This window comes from Micromys minutus, assembly GCF_963924665.1.
Source record: "Micromys minutus genome assembly, chromosome: 4".
Taxonomy (NCBI): Eukaryota; Metazoa; Chordata; class Mammalia; order Rodentia; family Muridae; genus Micromys; species Micromys minutus.
Window position 1 is genome coordinate 31,191,511 of NC_137973.1, and position 19,690 is coordinate 31,211,200.

The 19,690-nt window shown below is 45.9% G+C and overlaps 3 protein-coding genes and 1 pseudogene across 4 annotated transcripts; 3 read left to right on the forward strand and 1 right to left on the reverse strand.

The window, feature by feature from the left end:
* Positions 1–6,841: 6,841 nt before the first annotated feature.
* Positions 6,842–7,234, forward strand: LOC308419720 (histone H2A type 2-B; the record flags this gene model as incomplete). The annotated part of the gene is made up of 1 exon (XM_080915505.1): positions 6,842–7,234. One exon carries the CDS (start codon positions 6,842–6,844, stop codon positions 7,232–7,234), a length of 393 nt encoding a protein of 130 aa, XP_080771631.1.
* A 149-nt stretch (positions 7,235–7,383) lies between these two features.
* LOC308419897 (histone H2A type 2-A) lies at positions 7,384–7,776 on the reverse strand (the record flags this gene model as incomplete). The annotated part of the gene is made up of 1 exon (XM_080915777.1): positions 7,384–7,776. The coding sequence occupies one exon, from the start codon at positions 7,774–7,776 to the stop codon at positions 7,384–7,386; it is 393 nt and encodes a 130-aa protein (XP_080771903.1).
* Positions 7,777–8,087: 311 nt separating this feature from the next.
* Positions 8,088–8,468, forward strand: LOC308420387 (histone H2B type 1-K; the record flags this gene model as incomplete). The annotated part of the gene is made up of 1 exon (XM_080916386.1): positions 8,088–8,468. The coding sequence occupies one exon, from the start codon at positions 8,088–8,090 to the stop codon at positions 8,466–8,468; it is 381 nt and encodes a 126-aa protein (XP_080772512.1).
* Positions 8,469–14,204: 5,736 nt separating this feature from the next.
* On the forward strand, positions 14,205–14,587 carry LOC308420293 (transmembrane protein 213-like; annotated as a pseudogene). The gene has a single exon. The product of its transcript is annotated as a transmembrane protein 213-like (transcript).
* The last annotated feature ends 5,103 nt before the right edge of the window (positions 14,588–19,690 follow it).

Here is a 19,690-nt window from a genome sequence, read left to right on the forward strand (position 1 = left end):
AAGCTTAGTTCGTTCCAGATAACCAAAACTTCGCAAAACAGAATGTAGCCTTCTTTTTGCACATAAACCGAATGTAACATTATGTTCTTAGCCTATATAAGCCCCTGACTAATGTGACTCAGGGCTACATTTGGGAATCTTAAGTCCAAGGTGAAGACCTGGCCATTTCAGATGTAGATCTGTATAAATGCCTGTTCTTTGTTAAAATTCACTCACACTTGGACTGGTGAATCTCTGAAGGACCCCAGTCCCATTACAAAGAAGGAAAAGAAAAATGAATGAAAATGTTTACTTCGTGTGAGGAGTGTATTTGAGGCAGCAGAGAGACAAGAGAATATTGTAGGTCAGAACGTGAGTGAAAGCAAGACATCCCAGAGGGAGGCGGTCATGGAGCCCTGAGCAGTGGAAAGGCTCAATCATCTGGGTCATAGAGACTTGCTAATCCACCGTGGCAGGAAACGCTGGGAAGCTGTGGTCCTGGAAAGCCTTGCTGTGGAGAGAGAGACAGACATCTGAGAATGGGCATAGACAGCTCACCCTGTGGAAGGCCTCTGGGTAGAGGACCTGGAATTGATCATATTCCGTGTCTGTGAGGCCAAATTCATGGTGAGCACACTTAGGTGTCTGATAAGATATAGTACATGGAATAAATACCTTGGACATAGTGGCACACATCTGTGATTGTAGTGACCAGGAAAGCCTAAGGTAAGATGATTGTGAGTTTGAGGCCAGATTGGGCAGGTTGGATAGCAAGATCTTTCTTAACAACCAATAAAATAAAATGTATTGGGTGGATAAAGGAACCGAAGTACAGCTGGAAGGGGCCAACATTATTGCTACATTTGCAACGAACGTTTTGTGGAGCTTCTACAGTGTGTTTCTTGTTTGAAGGCTTAGGGCACTGAATCATTTTAGTACTTTAGAAGGTAAACTTAGCTTTTAGGGTGACCACAAGTATATAATGGCCAGAGTCACTCATTCAGAATGAGCGAGTAAAAATAGCATATCAAGGAAAGCAAATATAAACACAAAGACATAGCAGAGGTATTCAAGCACACAGCCTCAGTTACTAATGGTGACAGTACATAAATGTACTGAACTTGATAGGTTAAACTTGCTAATGTTGTTATTTATTTATTCATTTTAAAAGAAAAAATTAGGTGCAAGCTGTATATAGTAAGCTTTTCATCTTTGTTTTTGATACAATCATAGTTGCAATAAGATCTCTTATTGTGAGGCATTAGGCCCTGAGAAATGAAGGCGTCCCCCTTGTATATAGTCAGACACAGCGTGTGACAAACACATGTAACCTGAGGTTGGGGTGACTAACAACCCCTCACTATTCCTTCATGATGCAGTCTCACTTTATTTGTTTCACTAACGTTCGTGTTCACAGAGGCATAGTTCACACACACTAAATTTCGGAGTCTCAACTGTGCAGTGTCGTTTTACCTAATGCCCCAGTCAAGGGCGAGGAAATTTCCATTGCTTCAGAAGGCACTGAGGGAATTTAATACTATTGGCCCACAGGAAACCATTATAAAAACTTTTCTTTTGTAAATGTTTATTTTTGTTCAAATCTTATTATCTTTTCTCATGTCTTTGTTTTTTCCTTTTGTGACTCTCTGAGTTTAATTAGTCTTGGATATGTTGTGCCAGGGAAGTGTAGCGATTCCTTCCACAAAACAGACAGGAGCCGGTCTGGTGCAACTCTCAGCAGGGTCTTTATTCTGCTCCAGCTAACTAGCTGTACCCCTCAGCTCATGCAGGATGGTTTTTGGTGGAGAGAGGAGCCATGAATATCTACTGGGGCAAGGCTTTATAGAAAGCTACAAGTGGAGGGCGAGTGTGCAGGCATCTAATTGGAAAGTTACCAAGGCCTTTAACATAATTGGCTGGTGCTGGGAGTCATATCATAAACTTAATTTTTGCTCCCCTCTGAACTGGTGGTTGTTGGGCAGGGGCCGGGCTTGTAACCTGGGGGTGCAGGTTTGTGGGGAATATCCTGGAGCACTGGCCTTGTTGGGGTTAGCCTAGATACTGGAGCTAGGGTTGGGTCTTGTTGGGGAGGGGGCAGGGGGACTTGGAAACTAATGCTAGGTACCGGCCTGTTTATCTGAGTTCAGGTTCATGTCAGGTTCTCTAAAATGGAGTCTGAATTGAAAAGATTTGGCCTCTTGGTTACAGGAGCAAGGTCAGGGGTTATTACAGGAACAGGAAACTAATCCAGAGGTACAGAAAACGTCTCTCCTCCAGTTACCTTTAAATACGTAGAGGTTTTTAGGGCAGGAGTGACTCTCACTAGCTGCCCGCCCCCACACCTTTTTAACAAGGAAGAGTCTCTGTAGTGCATGTGGGATGTTACCAGACAGACATAAGAACTAACAAGGCTAAGTGAGCTCAGAGCCGGGAATCTCAGAATTGAGACTAGCAGGAGTGAAGCCTCTAACTGCCCTGGAACACACAACCATGACACCCCACTGAGGACCATGGCAATCAGTCCAGTAGCCTAAAAACCTGGAGTTCTTCATGCTAATGAGGTACCTAGATAGTCCCTGGAGTGTTCAGCCATTGAGCTTCCCTTTTTGGGCATTCCTTCCTGCAAAAGGTATTTAATCCCTGGGCTGCCCTGAGTAAGACATATGCATTCACACCCACCACTAAATAGCCATTATAAACAAGCAAGAATTGTCTCTTCATTAAGGATAGCTGAGGGGAAGGCCTTCATCTCAAAGAGCCTTACTTAAAACTCTGGAAGAAGGCCTTCTCCTGGTCTTACTCATAATCTAGGCATTCAATGGGAATCAAACTGGTCCCACCAGTTCCAGGCTCTGCCTTCCCCTTCTGGTCCAGTGGGTGAATGCCCTGACTGGAATCGTGGACCAGTGATGACACCTGTTCTTAGAACATTTCTGTTTTTTTAAAGAAACCAAACTTCCGGGGATTATTGCTACAGTGGGGTGCTAGAGAGCCAGCCCAGTTCCTTGTGTGTGCTAGGTAGTACTACCAGCTGAGCCACATCTCAGCATATGCTGGTATCTGGAAAGTGTGTGAATAAATAGGGGGGAAAACGTGACTTCTCTAAAGTATTGTTTAGTTAAGTTATATCAGAATAGCTAATTACCTACTATAAGGTAGGTAGAAGGACTCAGTGACTATTGATATAAAGAAAATATGGTGGTCAAATAAACACTTAAAAAAGGTAGAGGGAGCTGGAGAGGTGGCTCAGTGGTTAAGAGCACTGACTGCTCTTCCAGAGGTCCTGAGTTCAATTCCCAGCAACCACATGGTGACTCACAACCATCTGTAATGGGATCTGATGCCCTCTTCTGTGTGTCTGAAGACAGCAACGGTGTACTCAAATACATAAAAATAAATAAATCTTGTGAACATGTGACAGAGCTATGTGGACACACGCAGGCTGATTGTGTGCAAGTGAGGAAACCCTCACAAAGGAAGCAGGGTGAAAACCAGAAAGGTGAAAACATGGCTGAGCCAAAGGATGAAACACATGAGCCAGGTAACCGAACGGTCAGTGGCCAGAGAGCTATGGAAAGGCCCGGCTCATCAATCAGGAACAGACTGCCATGCAGTAAGTGGGGAGGGAATAGGAGAGGAGGGAATGCGCTGTGGTTGTACTAGAGAGAGAACACTGAACAAATGTTTGCTTTATTAAACTGTTTGGGAAGAAACTTCACTGCCTTTGGCAAACAATCCCAGAGGTATCAAAGGAAATGCCAGCCAGCCTGTTAGTGATGATGGTTGTACTCTACAAATGGCCCATTTGTCTGTTCTAGGAAGGCTCTGGTTAAGATGCTGGAGAGGGAGCGCCGGGGAGCAATAGACAGTTATGGAGCCTGATACACACTGGCCTATACAGACTTACCTAGTAAGGTTCTGTATGGAATTCAAAATCTCAAAATAATTCTCCTTTATAGAGGAAAGTAATGGTGGACAAGTGACTTCATTATGCCCAATATCTGGTTAGTGGGAGATTATGAATAAAGTCATAAAGAGTATATTCTGAGTCTGAAAAACTTGGGTTAGTGTGGAACTACATGGCCTTTAACAAGGGCCTAAATCTCCCTGTGATGGTTTGTTTATGCTTGGTCCAGGGAGTGGCACTATGAGAAGGTGTGGCCTTGTTGGAGGAAGTGTGTCACTCTGGGAGTGAGCTTGGAGACACTGCTCCTAGCAGCCTGAGGATGCTCAGCCTGTTCCTGGGTTCCTCTGGATGAAGATGTAAAACTCTCAGCTTCTCCTGCACCATGCCTGCCTGGATGCTGCCATGCTCTTGACAATGGACTGAGCCTCTGAACCTGTCAGCCAGCCTCAATTAAATGTTATTTATAAGACTTGCCTTGGTCATGGCGTCTGTTCACAGCAATAAAACCCTAAGACACCCCCCCCCCTAGCCCTTTATTCTTTAACCATGAGACAGAAAATTATATCCACTTCGTAGATGGCACGTGGTACAGGGCACATCACATTTGGGTTCAGCAGCCTCTGTTTCTTTAGCTTCTTCACAACACAGGTCACTGAGAAGAAAACCAGAGGTCAAGGAGAGGAGGTTCACTGGCCCTTCAAGCAGAGCCCCACAAGGTGCCAGGGATGCGTGTGTAGGTGGAATTATACATGGTTGTGAGCCACCATGTGGGTGCTTGGAACTGAACCCATTTCCTCTGCAAGAGCAGCAAGTGCTTTCTGTATATTGCTTATGTTGGAGAAACACAACATATTCCCACAGAAATGCTACCTGTGAACCCTGTGAATCAGACCTTTCTATAAAATTATTCGTTTCTAAAATGAAACAAAATAATAAAAAAAGGTTAGAATTATTTTCTGAATTATGCTACATTTTACTTACTGAGGAAATTAGCCCAGGCTAGTCTTGAACTCTTGGCAGTCCTCATAACCCAGACCTCTAAATGTTGGGATTTGATTTGTAACCTCATGCTCTATGACTGGATTTGGGTATTACCCAAGTGTATAACATTTTTTTTCCCCAGGACTAATTTTTCCCATATAGCGAACATTAACTGCTGGGAGGGGTGGTGGTGGTTCAGGCCTTTAATGCCAGCACTTGGGAGGCAATGGCAGGTGGCAGATGAATCCACCAGTTCAAGGCCAGCCTGGCCTTCAAAGCAAGTTCTAGGAAGCCAAGGCTACAGAGAGAAACCATTTCTTGAAAAAACAAACAAACAAAAGTAATTTAATTAGCATAATTCACTAGCCTGCTGTTTCTAGACATTTCATCATAGACTTCTTTGTACTTGTTTTAAGACCCATTTGTTCGTTGGGCAGTGGCTCACACTCAGTAAGTGCTGGTTGAGGGGCGAGAGATAGCTCAATAGTCTTTGAGGACCCAGGTTCAACTCTCAGTGTTGGGATTCTGTAAACCCCACCCCTAAGTTACCTAGCAACAGCCAAGTATACCCCACCCCTCAATTACCCAGCAGTGGCCAGGTATGCTCCGCCCCAGTGACCTGATGCTATAAAAGGAGCTGTTTGACCCCTCCTCTCTCTCTTGGCCTCTCTTGCTCTTGTGCTCTTGCAGCCTTGCTCTCCTACTCCTACCCCTCCACTTCCCTTTCCCTTCCCCCTCTCTCCCACCTGCTCATGGCCGGCCTCTACTCTACTTCTCTCTCTCTCTCTGCCTCTACCTCTACAACCCTCTTAACTCTCCCATGACCTGAATAAACTCTACTCAGTACTATACTGTTGTGTGGCTGGTCCCTCAGGGAAGGGATTCCCAACATGGACCCCCCAGAGGCATCCCCCTTGCCCCCAGGCCTTGCGGCACCTCCATGGGCCATGTGCCCCCCACTCTCTTCATCCTTCCCCTAACACTCAGCACACACATGGTTCCAGGGGATTCGAGGCCCTGCCCACCATTGGCAGCAGGCAAGCAAAACACCCATGAACATAAAAATAAACAGCCTCCTTTAACAGCCGCCCAAAGAAATGAGAATGACAAAGAATATTAAACATGAAAAATTATGAGGATGGCAAAGAACTGACAACCTAAAAGGGTAGAGGTACACAAATTAATTTGGGGCTTTCACTGGAATCTTGGGGAGGGATTCAAAGTTAAGGAAATGACAAGATACATTGTGGTGACAAAGGCCAAGTCTATCTTGGTACCTTAAAGTTTGTGGGTGCAATTCTTGGGAGAGGGCAAAGGAATGCAGAAGTCAAATTGAGACAGACGAGTAAATATCTGGTAAACGGCTGATACTGGAGTCTAAGCTTGGAGACGAATCTGAATCAGCTGGAAGCCCTCGCCAGAAGAGCTGGGGGTGAGGGGGAGGGGAGAGGACAGGCAGTTCAGCGGAACTCATGGATTTTGAAGTGGGGGGGGGGGAGAGAACTGGATCGAGGTAAAGAAAATCCCAGGAGAAATCAAAAGAGGACACCTTGAAAGCTAGAGGGAAAAGGTGGCGACCGAAGCTTCCTAGGGGAGTGTCTCGCGTTGTGTTATTGGTTTTGAGATTTTTTTCCAGCTCTAAACCGAGCAAACAAAACAAACCTCTTTAAGTTACCTCATTAAACAGCCTCGCAAAATTCTGCCCTTAAAAAATTCTGCGATACGAACAGGGGGCTTTAATGTGGCCCTCATTGATTGGTAAAATTCTTAAAAGTCCGTCATTTCCTGTACTGCAGGATACAAACCACTGAGTCTTGCTTCTGCTATCCCATTGGCTGTTGGCGACAGCTCCGCTTTAAGCCAATCAAACTACTTTTCCTTCACCCCTCCCAATAGATCTTATAAATTACACCAAATTGCTTCACCTTTCCATATCCTTTCCTTGGAAAAGCAGCAGTTATTGCTTATTCCGCCATGTCTGGCCGCGGCAAGCAAGGAGGCAAGGCCCGCGCCAAGGCTAAGTCGCGGTCGTCCCGCGCCGGGCTGCAGTTCCCGGTGGGGCGCGTGCACCGGCTGCTGCGCAAGGGCAACTACGCAGAGCGCGTGGGCGCCGGCGCGCCGGTGTACATGGCGGCGGTGCTGGAGTACCTGACGGCCGAGATCCTGGAGCTGGCGGGCAACGCGGCCCGCGACAACAAGAAGACCCGCATCATCCCGCGCCATCTGCAGCTGGCTGTGAGAAACGACGAGGAGCTCAACAAGTTATTAGGAGGAGTCACCATCGCCCAGGGCGGGGTCCTCCCCAATATCCAGGCTGTCTTACTACCGAAGAAAACGGATAGTCATAAGCCTGGAAAGAACAAATAACTATTAAACGTCCCTCCAAGCAAAAAGGCTCTTTTAAGAGCCACCAATGTGTCAACCAAAGGGCTGGTCACAAACTAGCGCATTAGCTCCTTTTATGAAGACTTGGTGGCTCTAAAAAGAGCCTTTTTCTTTTCTTATTCGCGAGAGTCTCACTTGCCCTTCGCCTTATGGTGGCTCTCGGTCTTCTTGGGCAGCAGCACGGCCTGGATGTTGGGCAGGACGCCGCCCTGCGCGATCGTCACTTTGCCCAGCAGCTTGTTGAGCTCCTCGTCGTTGCGGATGGCCAGCTGCAGGTGGCGCGGGATGATGCGGGTCTTCTTGTTGTCGCGGGCCGCGTTGCCCGCCAGCTCCAGGATCTCGGCCGTCAGGTACTCCAGCACCGCCGCCATGTACACCGGCGCGCCGGCGCCCACGCGCTCCGCGTAGTTGCCCTTGCGCAGCAGCCGGTGCACGCGCCCCACCGGGAACTGCAGCCCGGCGCGGGACGACCGCGACTTGGCCTTGGCGCGGGCCTTGCCTCCTTGCTTGCCACGACCAGACATAACTTAAGCCTACAGTAAAACTAATCGAGCTGACAACTCTTGTAAAACTAGGTTAGTTGTCTCTAAGGCCTTTATAGGCGTTCCTAGGGGTGGGGTCAGGAGGAAGCTTTTCATTGGTCGTTATTTGGCCCCAGAGAAGTCCAATGAAATCTGAAATTTTAGTGAAAGCGCAAGGTTCGCGTATGAGCCAATGGAAATTAAAAGTACTTTGAGGCCTAATTTGCATAAGGCGTTCATAAAGGGCTCAGGTCCTCTGAGTTCCTGATTGTTTTTCTACCTACTAGATTGTTTTGTATCGTTTGCTTTCAATCATGCCTGAACCGGCCAAATCTGCCCCGGCTCCTAAAAAGGGTTCTAAGAAGGCTGTCACCAAGGCGCAAAAGAAAGACGGCAAGAAGAGGAAGCGCAGTCGCAAGGAGAGCTACTCCATCTACGTGTACAAGGTTCTGAAGCAGGTGCACCCGGACACCGGCATCTCGTCCAAGGCCATGGGCATCATGAACTCGTTTGTCAATGACATCTTCGAGCGCATCGCCAACGAGGCTTCTCGCCTGGCGCATTACAACAAGCGGTCCACAATCACATCGCGGGAGATCCAGACGGCGGTGCGTCTCCTACTGCCGGGAGAACTGGCTAAGCACGCGGTGTCGGAGGGCACCAAGGCGGTCACCAAGTACACCAGCGCCAAGTAGAGGACCCCCTGGGCAAGGCGCTCGCTGGCCCTTTTGGTCTTCTACAGTCACTCGCTCAAGTCAGGAAAGAACTTTGTCCACTTGAATTAGTTTCTAGTTCCTATTCCAAAGTTACTTTGAGGCGTTTGGAAAAGGTACACTTCAGAAGTTTTAGGCCTTTTTGGTTTTGAGTTTCCCTGTGGGGATCTGGCTTGCAGTTAGCTGCACCCTATGTAGTTTCTTGGAGATCTTTTTAGACTAGGATAACAATGGAGGTGGGTCTCTGGGCCAGGCTTCTGTGTTCTAGTCTGTTGTGTCCGGGTGCCTTTTACTTGTCGACCTATATAGTGAGGTGGTTTCCTTACCTTGACGGTTAGAGGGTTCCAGGATACAGCCCAGTCGACGAATGCCTTCTACGACTGAAACCGCTCTGACCCTTCACTTGGTGTGTCCTGGGCACCAGCGGTTACGGGTGCTTAGGGCGGTGTCCCTCTAATTTACTGATGAATAAACAGGGATTTCCGCGTTGCTGCGGATTTCTTAGAAGTCTGTTGTTCTCTATCAGGCTTTAGAATCCCCGTTAATGACTTGTTTTGTTCTAATTTTGTTTGTTTTCCATTTAATATGTTGAGTTAGCCGCTGCAGTGCCAGGTTACAGCGAGGATACTGCTTGCTGCTCCTGATCTCTCTGGGCCCAAGGGGCGAACTAATCCACACACTCAGGAATTAGCTTTTTCCTTTCTGTTGGGTCTCCACGAGAAGTCTGAAGTTTGCTTTCTTGTTTACGCTGTTGCTGGTCAAGCTGGTCTGGTTTATATACCCACCGGTGTCTTGCCCACGGTAGATGCTACTTTTTAAGATTACTTATGGAATTAATTTTTATGTCACCGCCTTTGAATTACTTATTAAATTTCATATCAAGGCTGGAGTGACGGGGACCCTGTCCATTTGATGCATGTGAGGACACCTTGGAACGGAGAACTTTTGAGGATTCTTTTTCCGAATTTGTCATGAATATAATATATAATTATATATAATAAACATAATAACATATGTGGTGGCTGTTCTTGGTTGCCAACCCAAGCAGCCAGGCACATCTGTGAGGGATTTATTTTATTTTTTTATTTTATTTTTTCTTAATTCCACAATTTGGAGTGAGAAGAACCACTTTTAATCTGGATCTTTTGAAGTGGAAAGATCCACCTTTAACCGGGGCTACACCGGCTGGCAGCTTCTATTAAAGAAGAAGCTCATCTTTGCTTGCTCGAGATGGCAAGTGTTCCTTAACTGGCATTAGAGCCTGCTTCTTCAGGATTCTGACATGCACTGAAGACCAGCCGAGACACCCAGCTGTGGGCTGAGCAACTACTGGATTGTTGGACCTTCCGTTAGTAGACAGCCATTGTTGGACTCACTGGGCCCCAGCCGTAAGCCAGGTGTTTGTGTTTGTGTATATGTGTGTTTACCGGGGGCTGGCCATAATAGTTCCCTTAAACTTGCCAATTCAGAGTAAGCTCTTGCATCTTCATTAAATTGAGAGCATTGGCCTTTTGCTGAGAGAGACTTTTTACTGCCACCACCATCCCATTCCTAATTGTTCTATTCCCCACAGAGGTGAACCTCCAATATACAACTTCCTGTCATTTACATTTCAGAGGGCTCTGCAGGATAGGCTATGCAGCGAATAGTGGATTAATAGAAGCAAAATGGATTGGTCCCCTGCCAACCCATGGCCAGCACTATACACCCTTTTCTCCCTACCGAAGACTTGGTTTTCTTTTGTAGTGTAGCATCCTGCATTTTCCCTTCGAAGTGTGGATTTTGTTGGTGAAGAGACTTGATGGTTTGGTCACTTTCTCAGTTCTGCCTTAGGGTAAGGGTTCCTGGAGCTGATTGCAGGAGCTTTGTGAATCCACAAAGGAGTTCCAGACATTGTCATGGATAGAATAAGTCCTGCATGTTTCCTGCATGTGTATTTTCAAGTGTGTAGGCACTGTTATCATCATTAATAAAGTCACCAGTTAGTTTCAAATCTTTGCTGGATTGTTTTCTGTGCAACTCATTTTCTCAAAAAATAAAATGAGTAGCTGCAACCATTTGTGGTGGAAAAGCTGGGTGGGTGCCTCTGATTTGGAGGATTTATATGCCGTTAGCCGGGAGCTTAGGGGTGTAGCTCAGAAGGTTTGGCCAGGATGTACTGAGGCCCCAGGTTCAACCTCCAATACGTTAAAACACTCACCTGCTTCTAACTGAACAATTACTTCATTGGGGTTGGAAGAGCCTATGACAAGACTATTTTTAATGCCTTGTGATTGGGAAATGTGCAACCACAAATAAAAAGTATTACAAATAAGATAAAGTGAAATAAAATCCCTGGTAAAGTTTAGCCAACACCTGCAGAACACTTGATGCCCTAGGGAGTATTCTAAGCCTCTTCAACACCGGGAACTTTATGGAGTGAGTCCCATTGTTATCTCCTGCTTTATAGCTAAGGGAACAGAGGCCCAGCACTGCCTTTCCTCATAAACTGTTCAGAGAGTAACTCCCCAGTTTAGTTTTACAGAACTTGAGAAAGTAGGATTGCTCCCTCAAAACCCGGCCCCCCCACCCCACACTGCATTTGGGAAGAGGGGGTTGAAGTATCCACACTTCACCTTCAACACCACCCCCTCTGCTTTAGAATGCACCCTGCATGTGAATCCAGAAGGGTGGTGGCTAACCTTAAGAATGGAATTGGGGAGACTTTCCATCCCAGAGGCCACAGCTCCAACCAACCAAGCTTATCCTGCCAGGAAGCGCTTGTGGGGGAAGTGTTTCACCAGCTCAGAACCTCTCACCAGACCAAGAGGCTTGGTGGCTTGTTTGGGGTTCCTCTCGAGCTTGTATGATGATCTTGCGTCAGACACAGGTGAAGAGAGTATTAACAGAATCTAGTGTTTTAACTATGGAGGAGAAATGATCAGTACAGTGAGATCATGCATTAAGTCTCTCTCTCCTGCATATTTACTTACTTTCCTTAGGTTAACAACAAATGCTACAAAATTAATTGGCCTAGCCCTTCCCCAACTCCACACTTTCTCCATTTCTTTCTTCCACTTTTTGAATATACACCAACTGTGGGCCATGATGATTCCACAGAGAAGCACAGTAGGTTTTCTACACCTAGTTGAACTTATTGACTGTTTGACTGTTGCCTGGCTCTCTGCTTAGTGGTTCCTTCCCATTGGGCCTGTTTACTCTCCACTGCTTCCCTTTAAGGTGTGTTTCATTGTTGTCTTTATGTAGGGGGAGAGGAACAGCCTCTTACACTGCTCATCTGGATCCTTCAACAAGCATAGAGTTGCAACCCAATGGTGATTTTGAGACAAAGTCTCGATATGTAACTGTGATGGTTGGGCCAGGGAGTGGCACTGTTAGAAGGTGTGGCCTTGTTGGAGTAGGTGTGTCACTGTGGGTGTGGGCTTAAGACCCTTACCCTTACCCTAGCTGCCTGGAACAGAGTCTTCCACTAGCTGCCTTCAGATGAAGATGTAGAACTCTCAGCTTGTCCTGCACCATACCTGCCTGCATTCAGCCATGCTCCCACCTTGATACTGGATTGAACCTCTGAACCTGTAAGCCATCCCCAATTAAATGTCCTTTATAAGACATGCCTTGGTCATGGTGTCTGTTCAGAGCAGTAAAACCCTAAGACAGTAACCCAGGTTGGCATCATTCCTGCAGGGACCCCTCCATCCAAGCCACCCACGTACTAGATTCCAGAAGGCAGCCACCACCTCTGACTTTAGCATAATCAGAGACTTGTTCACTTTGTCACACACCTATCACTATCCTTTTTCTAGCTACAATATAATTGTCAACCCACTTACCTGTTAATGTACAAGGGATTGTCCTTGTCTCCCCCCCCCCATTCTTGTATTTCTCAATTCTTCTCTTTCCCCACTATACCCCAACTGTGCGCCATGATGATTCCACAGAGCAGATTAAGTTTCCTACCCCTAGTTGGAAAGGAACTGAGAGGGAGGTATGAAATACACATACCTATTCTCTAGAAGTGGGGGAGGGTTATCTGTGCTCTCCTCCACCAAAGCTGCTCTAGCTAACCTGGGTGCTGGTGGGGTCCCCTCCAACACAAATCACCACACAAAACCCCCTCACTTTGCTCACAAGCCTCCTCTTGTAGAGGAGTAAACTGTCTCCACTTAGTTTAGTGGAACACAAGCTGAAGTAGAGTGTGTTTGACTTTGTGTGAGACCAAATGACAGAGAAACCTTGTCTGCTGGGTGAGACTGTTTCCTTTTAATAAAGTTGTCAAGTGACAAGAAGCAAGCAAACAATCAAACAAAAAGAGGAGAGCTGTCTTAGTTTGTAATTCTCAGCAAAAAGGCCTGAGCTCCAGCTATATTTGTATTCCAGACACTGACATTTGTCTTTATTTATCTTCAGAAATTGCTTCTTAACTAAGAGATTGTCATTGTGATGAGGGCCACTAAGTTCAGTCTGCTTTAACACGTTTGGTTGGGAATGTGTACTTTTATAAATGTTTATTAATAGTAACATTAATAACCTCTAGGTCATTTCTTTTTCTTAGACTCAGAAGCATTATTTAGTATAGTATCACTAATTCATTTAAGAACTTTTGGAGTTGGACCTGGTGTTGCAAGGGAGCCTATAATTGGCTTACCCAGGGGCTGAGGCAGGAGGATCACAAAGTCAAACCTATCTGGAAACCTTAGGGTGCCCCTGTGCCAGAAATGGGGTGGCTCAGCGTGGTAGAATGCTGGCATCCCGAGCATGAGACCCTGTATTTCATCTGTATAGTGACAAAGAAAACAACTCCAAGCAACTGTGGTAGCACAAGCCTTTAAAAATCCCAGCACTGGGAAGGCAGAGGCAGGAGGATCTCTGTGAGTTACAGGCAAGCCTGGTCTACATAAGGAGCTCTAGGACAATCAGGACTACATAGGCCCTGTCTCAAGAAAAAAAAAATCCTGTTTGTTAGATGTCAGGCAGCCTCCTAGGCAGTAATGAGGATTAAACAGAACAGAGTGGCTTCTGGCTCCCTAGGCTTTTAGTAACTCGAAGGAAAGAGAGATATTAAATCAATGATCATAATAAATAATGGTGAATCTTAAGAGAGGGGAAGTAGTGACGTAGAACTATCCTGGAAGGTGTTCTGACTTATCATCGGAAGGACGTTGTCTTCGTTACTTATAAATGAAATGTTTATTCTAGCTAGCCCGTATAAAAGACACAGAAACCTGGTATTTTATTTACAAGCTGTAAACCTAGAACTGGGCGGGGTTTGTGCTGTTCTCACCTGTATCCAAACCATATACTCCTTGTTATTCAGTCTCACCCAGGCTGCTTCCGCTGCATCTGCCGGTCCTCGGGGTGCATTTCTCCCGGCCACCTGATCAAGATCCATCCGGCCTCCCGGTGACCTCATCCTCTCTTCCTCTTCTTCCTTCCTCTTTCCCGGGTCTCTCTTGACTCTCACTCAATCCTCAAGTTCGGCCTTCCTTTGTCTGCTGCCCAGTCACAGGTCTTTTAGTAACTAATTAACTTTAAATTGGGGAGCAGGGTTTACACAACAAAGTGAGAATGCACTTGTCAGAATTTAGCATTTGTATACACAGCAACAGACCAACTCCCAACAGTTACGGATGTTGTCTCCTGACAGATTAGGAGATGTGGCCCTCTTGGAAGAAGTGTGTTAGGACAGGAGTCACCTCAAACACAGCACACACAGGACACATGTTCCCCACCCCGGGGCACCTCTGTGGCAACATGGCCCAGATAGGTGCCTTCCTCCGCAGCCCTGGGGTACCTCACCTCTGCCTCGCAAGCCGCCCTGCTCTTCAGCCTTGTCCTCACCTCTTTCTACTTGTCCTGCAGTACAGAAGCCAGCAGTGGCAACTCAACCCTGAGTACACACCTTCCAGACCCCCGGACCCTGGAGTAGTGTGTCAACATCGACTTCTGCCCACTCGCCTCTCTGTTGCTGGGCTTCCGTGGATGAATATGGCTGGATCGCTGCGGCCGTTGGCTGGAGTTTCAGGTTCCTCACCCTCATCTTCCTGTGCGTGGACAAACTGGTGACGTTAACTCCAGAGGAGCCCAAAGACCTGGCAGCATGAGCTATGGACCCCAAGGATGACTATTTTTACCATGTGTGGGTGCTGGAAGGGGGTGGGAGATGCTTCTAAGAAGCCGGGCTTCTGTCACTTTAAAGTAATGTGTTCTTTGTCACGGAGGTGGGCTTTGAGGTTTCAAATGCTCAAGCCAGGCTCAGTCTCTCTTCTTGCCGTTAGAGAATCTGGATGTAGAAACTCTCACCTGTTCTCTAGTACCATGTCGGCCTGCAGGCTACCATGCTCCCGCCGTGATGATAATGGACTAAACCTCTGATGTATAAGCCAGGCCCAATGAAATGTTTTCTTTTATAAGAGTTACCACGGTCACGGTGTCTCTTCACAGCAAAAGAACATGGATTAAGGCAGCTGTGAAAAGACACCATGACCAAAGCAACTTATAAAAGAAAGCATGTAATTAGTGGCTTTCATCTTCAGAGGGCGTGTCCATGGCCATCAGGCTGAGGAGCCTGGCAGTAGTCAGGCAAGTACAGCACTTGGGTGGTGGCAGAGAGCCTACACCCTGCTCGGCAGGCAGCAGGGCCGAGAGCAAAGAAGCAGTGAGGAGCTTTGAAACCTCCAAGCCCACCCACAGGATTTAGTCACTATGGAAATAAAAGATTTTTTACTTAGGGGTTTTTGTTTTTGTATTTATATGTGAAAAACAAACCTGGTGGCTATGATAGCACAGGACTCAGGCGGGCAGGACAATCGCAAGTTCAAGGCCAGCCTTGATTACACACTGAGACTTAGTCTCAATAAGAACTTGGGGCTGGAGAGATGCTCTGCAGTTAGGGGGGACTTGCTGCTCTTGTATAGGACCCGAGTTTGGCACCCAGGTTCCCAGCCTCCACAGAGTGGCTCACAACCATCTGTAACTCCAGTTTCAGGGAATCCAACCCCCTTTTCTGGCCTCCTGGAAACCAGGTCTATGTTTTCCACAGCCAATACATGCAGGCAAAAACATTCATACAGATAAAAACCAATGTGGTTTGCACAACAAATTGGTTTTCATTGGTTTACATAAGAAAACTAATAATAATAATAATGGCTACTTGTAAGGATTTGGGGAAGGGGAAGGCTTTTCTTTGTTTATTCTTGCCTTTTAGTATTTTAGTTTACTGTTCATTGCTCTTAAAAACATTGTCAGCAAGGAGTGGTGGCTGGTAGCTGGTGCCCCAGCACTGTCGGGGTGAGGGGAGCGTGGCACACAAGCCCTTGAGCCCACAGATCTTTAGAGAAACCAGAAATGCTAAGCACTTCTGTGATTGTCTTTCCAATGGGAATGATGAGAAACCTGTTTTTCCACCCAGAAGGCTGGAAATGGGAAATGATTAATAGTCAGCTGATCTGTTGGGTCAGGCCATATCAAGCTTCAGACCAGAGATGTCAGTAATCTAACTGATCCTTACAGCCAGAGGCTCGCCAAGCTCCCACAACTAGGTTCAGAGATACCCAATGGTCGAAATGACCCTTATAGCCAGAGATGCCTCTAGGCTCCCACAGCCAGGACCAGAGGTAACTAATAGCTCAAATGACCTCTACGCTATCTGTATGACTGAGTCTAGGCCAGAGCCTTCCTTAGGGCCCTTAAGTTAGTATAGGTAAACTCTCCAGAACCTATCTTCTTGGAAGACATGACATGTATTCTGAGTTTCTATGTAATTATGCCCCTTGAGCATTGGAGATTGTATTACACCAGAAAACTTTTTTCCTCAAATTATACTGGGCTTAAATATGTTGAGAATAAACTGCCTGATATCAGATGCTTAAGAAGTCTTGATCAAGGTTGAAGAATTTAGTCTGAACAGAGTTTTCCTTCTCTTCTTAGTCTACCTCTCTGTCTGACACCTGCAGAGATTTCTCAGAGCCCTAAGGAGGCCAAGGCAGGAGGGCTTTTGCAAACTTGAGGCCATTTTGGACAACATAGTGAGTTCTAGTCCTGTCCAAGGCCCGCTCAGACACCCAGCAGGTCCTCCCGGAGCCGGAGCAAGGATTGAAAGAAGAAAGACAAGTTAGTTAAAGTTGCAGCATGACTTCGGCCAGACTTGAGGCCTAAGCCTTGTGGCCGAAGTGAAGCTTTGTTTAATTGGTCCTCTTTTTAAATCACTTTAATTACATGCAAAAAGGTAACCACCTTTCTGAGACTGGGATCAAGAGAGATAACAAAGATCCTATAAACATCTTACTGGAGGTCAGGTGAAAAGGTCAGAGACAAAAAAAAAAAAAAAAAAAAAAAACGGATACTGCGATGCCTACATCCCGAAATCCACCCTGCCCTGAGCTGCATTTCTAAGGATTTCAAATACAAATGTACTTCCCTATGCCAAGTTCTAAAAGGCCCTACCCCAAACTTCAGATGTGGATGTACTTATATGTTCCTTATATCCTTATTCTTGAGAGCCCTGCCTGGAGCTACAGATGACAATGTGCTTGATTAAAAAAAGATTCCTGCCTTGGCCAGCCCCAAGGTGTCCTGGGATAATATTAATATTAATATTACTCTGCCATCAGCTGTTCAGAGGTGCCACAAATGCTCTCCACATAGTCCAGCATGTGTTACAGCATGAGGCTCTGTCTCATATACAAGCAAACAAAAGGAAAAAAAAAACCCTAAAAATAAAATAAAATAAAAAGACCCCTAAAATCAACAAGATAGAAGCAGGCAGCACAACAGGCAGGTGTGGTGGTGCACTTCTGTATGTGAATTCTGTGGGTGTAGGGGTAGGAGGATTTGGAGTTTGAGGTCATCCTGGGCTACAAAGTGATGTCCTGTCTCAAAAGACCACCCCCACCAAATCAAACAAACAAACAACAGCAATAACAAAAACCAAACAAACTTTCAAATAAGACAAAACCAGTTAATTCAAACCTAAACCAATATTGTATTTCAAAAATACCTCAAAACCCACTAGATTCTCAATGCATTGCAGTTAATTCTGAAAGATATAGTTTAGGAAAAAAAAATCTCAATAACGCAAACAGCAACCAACTTAAATTAAGGGCAACAATAACAAGACAAGAACAAGTCCGAAAGTCCCTGGAGTTAGAGGGCTGGCTAACCTACAGAGCTAGGACTGGGACTCACTATCCCCAGTCTCATTAAAAATATAATTAGTCGTTACTGTGAACACCAACCAAGCTGGGTCTGGTGGTACAGGCCTTTGATCCCAGCATTGTTTATACCAGGGAAGGCTTGTGACTTCTCCAATTACTAACCCACCCCCACCCCAGTCTTTATGTCTTTTTTTTTTTTTTTTTTTTTTTTTTAACAAGATCTTGCTAAGTAGGCCAGATTGTCTTTAAACTCTCATCACCTTACCTCAGTGTGATGTTTGAATAAGAATGCCCACCCCCCAACTCCAGTAGACTCATATATTTGAAAGCTTAGAGTGGCATTAGAAGGCATGGCTTTGTTGGAAGAACTGTGTCACTGGGCATGAACTTTGGGGTTTTAAATGCCCAAGGCAGGCCCAGTGTCTCTCTTGCTGCTGCCTGCAGATCCAGATGCAGAAGTCTCAGCTCCTTCTCCAGCACCATGTCTGCCTGCATGCTGCCATGCTTCCCACCATGATGATAATGAGCTAAACTTCTGAACTGTAAGCCAGACCCAATGAAATGGTCTCTTTTATAAGAGATGCCATCCGTGGTCATGTGTCCACAGCTATAGGATACTGACTAAGACACGCTGCTTCTTAAATCCAGAATCTGAGGGATTCAAGAATATTCTACCACAACCAATTCACACACACACACACACACACACACACACACACACACACACACAAAATGTATTTTTATTTTATATCAGTGTTTTCCTGCACTACATACATGTGAGATGCCAGCTCCTCTGTAACTGCAGGTAACACTGTTTAAATCTGCCATGTGGGTGCTGGGGACTGAACCTGGGTCCCATGCAGGAGCAGCGAGTGCTCTTAACCTCTGCACCATCTCCCCAGCCCTGGTCCTTTTTTTTTTTTTTCCTTCTAACTACAAATAAGTCAAAGATTCTGCCTCTAAGGAGAGAAAAAGGACTGAATAAGGGCCAGCAGAAACAGTCCCTGAGACCACTTCAGAATTCCACTTACCAAAGAAACACAAAGGAAAAGACTTCAGTTCTCCTCAGCTGTTTTGTGCCAGGGCCCTCAACACACAATTTCAGTTTTTCAGAATGAATCCTGGGAGGTCTATGTTACGATTCTTATTTTACAGGGGAGAAAACTAAGCTTCAGACACAACAGATAGTTCAGACCTCTCCTTCCAGCAGGGCGCAAAGTTTCGGAGTGCCCCTGCCCAATGAAAACCATCCCCAGTTCATGAAAGAAGCCGATGATTGCACAGGTAAAATAACTTGGTGGTATCTTCTACTGCTTCTGATGTTTACTAAAAATATTGGTCTGAAATCTGCTTTGGGGCTGAGGCTGTGACTCAATGGCAGAGTGCTTGCCTCACACACAGGAGGCCCTAAGTTCAAGTCCTAGTACTACCTGAAAATTGTGCATCATGCCTGGTGTGATGGCAAAGCAATCCTAACACAGACAGACAGACAGACAGACAGACAGACAGACATAAAAGCTGTGACAGGGTGGACAGTGCTGTTTGATGGAGGACACCTACTGCACAATCCAGAAACTGCATGTTTATTATGCACAGCACAAGGAGGAGGGGTTAGCTAGGGCCAAGGCAGGTCTCTGTAGGGAAGTGGTCTCCAGCATTTCCTTCTGGGCGGAGGAAGTTATGGTTGGAAGTTTCCACATACACTGATCATTCATTCATAAACACTCACATTTGAATCAGAGGAAGGCTTTGCCATTTCTATGCATCTGGGGTCCTTGGCAAGGCCGTGTGAATCAGTCACTCCCTCAGGACTTCATCCATTCCCCCAAACATATTTTTATTTATTTTTAACCTTATACACTTACTTATTTTGTGTGTAAGGACATGAATATATCATGGCACATACATGGAAATTAGATATACATCTTTAAGAGAAATGTAGAATATTATTGCCAAGAAGCACACACACACAAAGACACAGATCATATACATATTTTTCTCTCTGGTCTCAGGATAAGACTCTCTACCTTCCTTTCCTTGCCTCTATCAAAT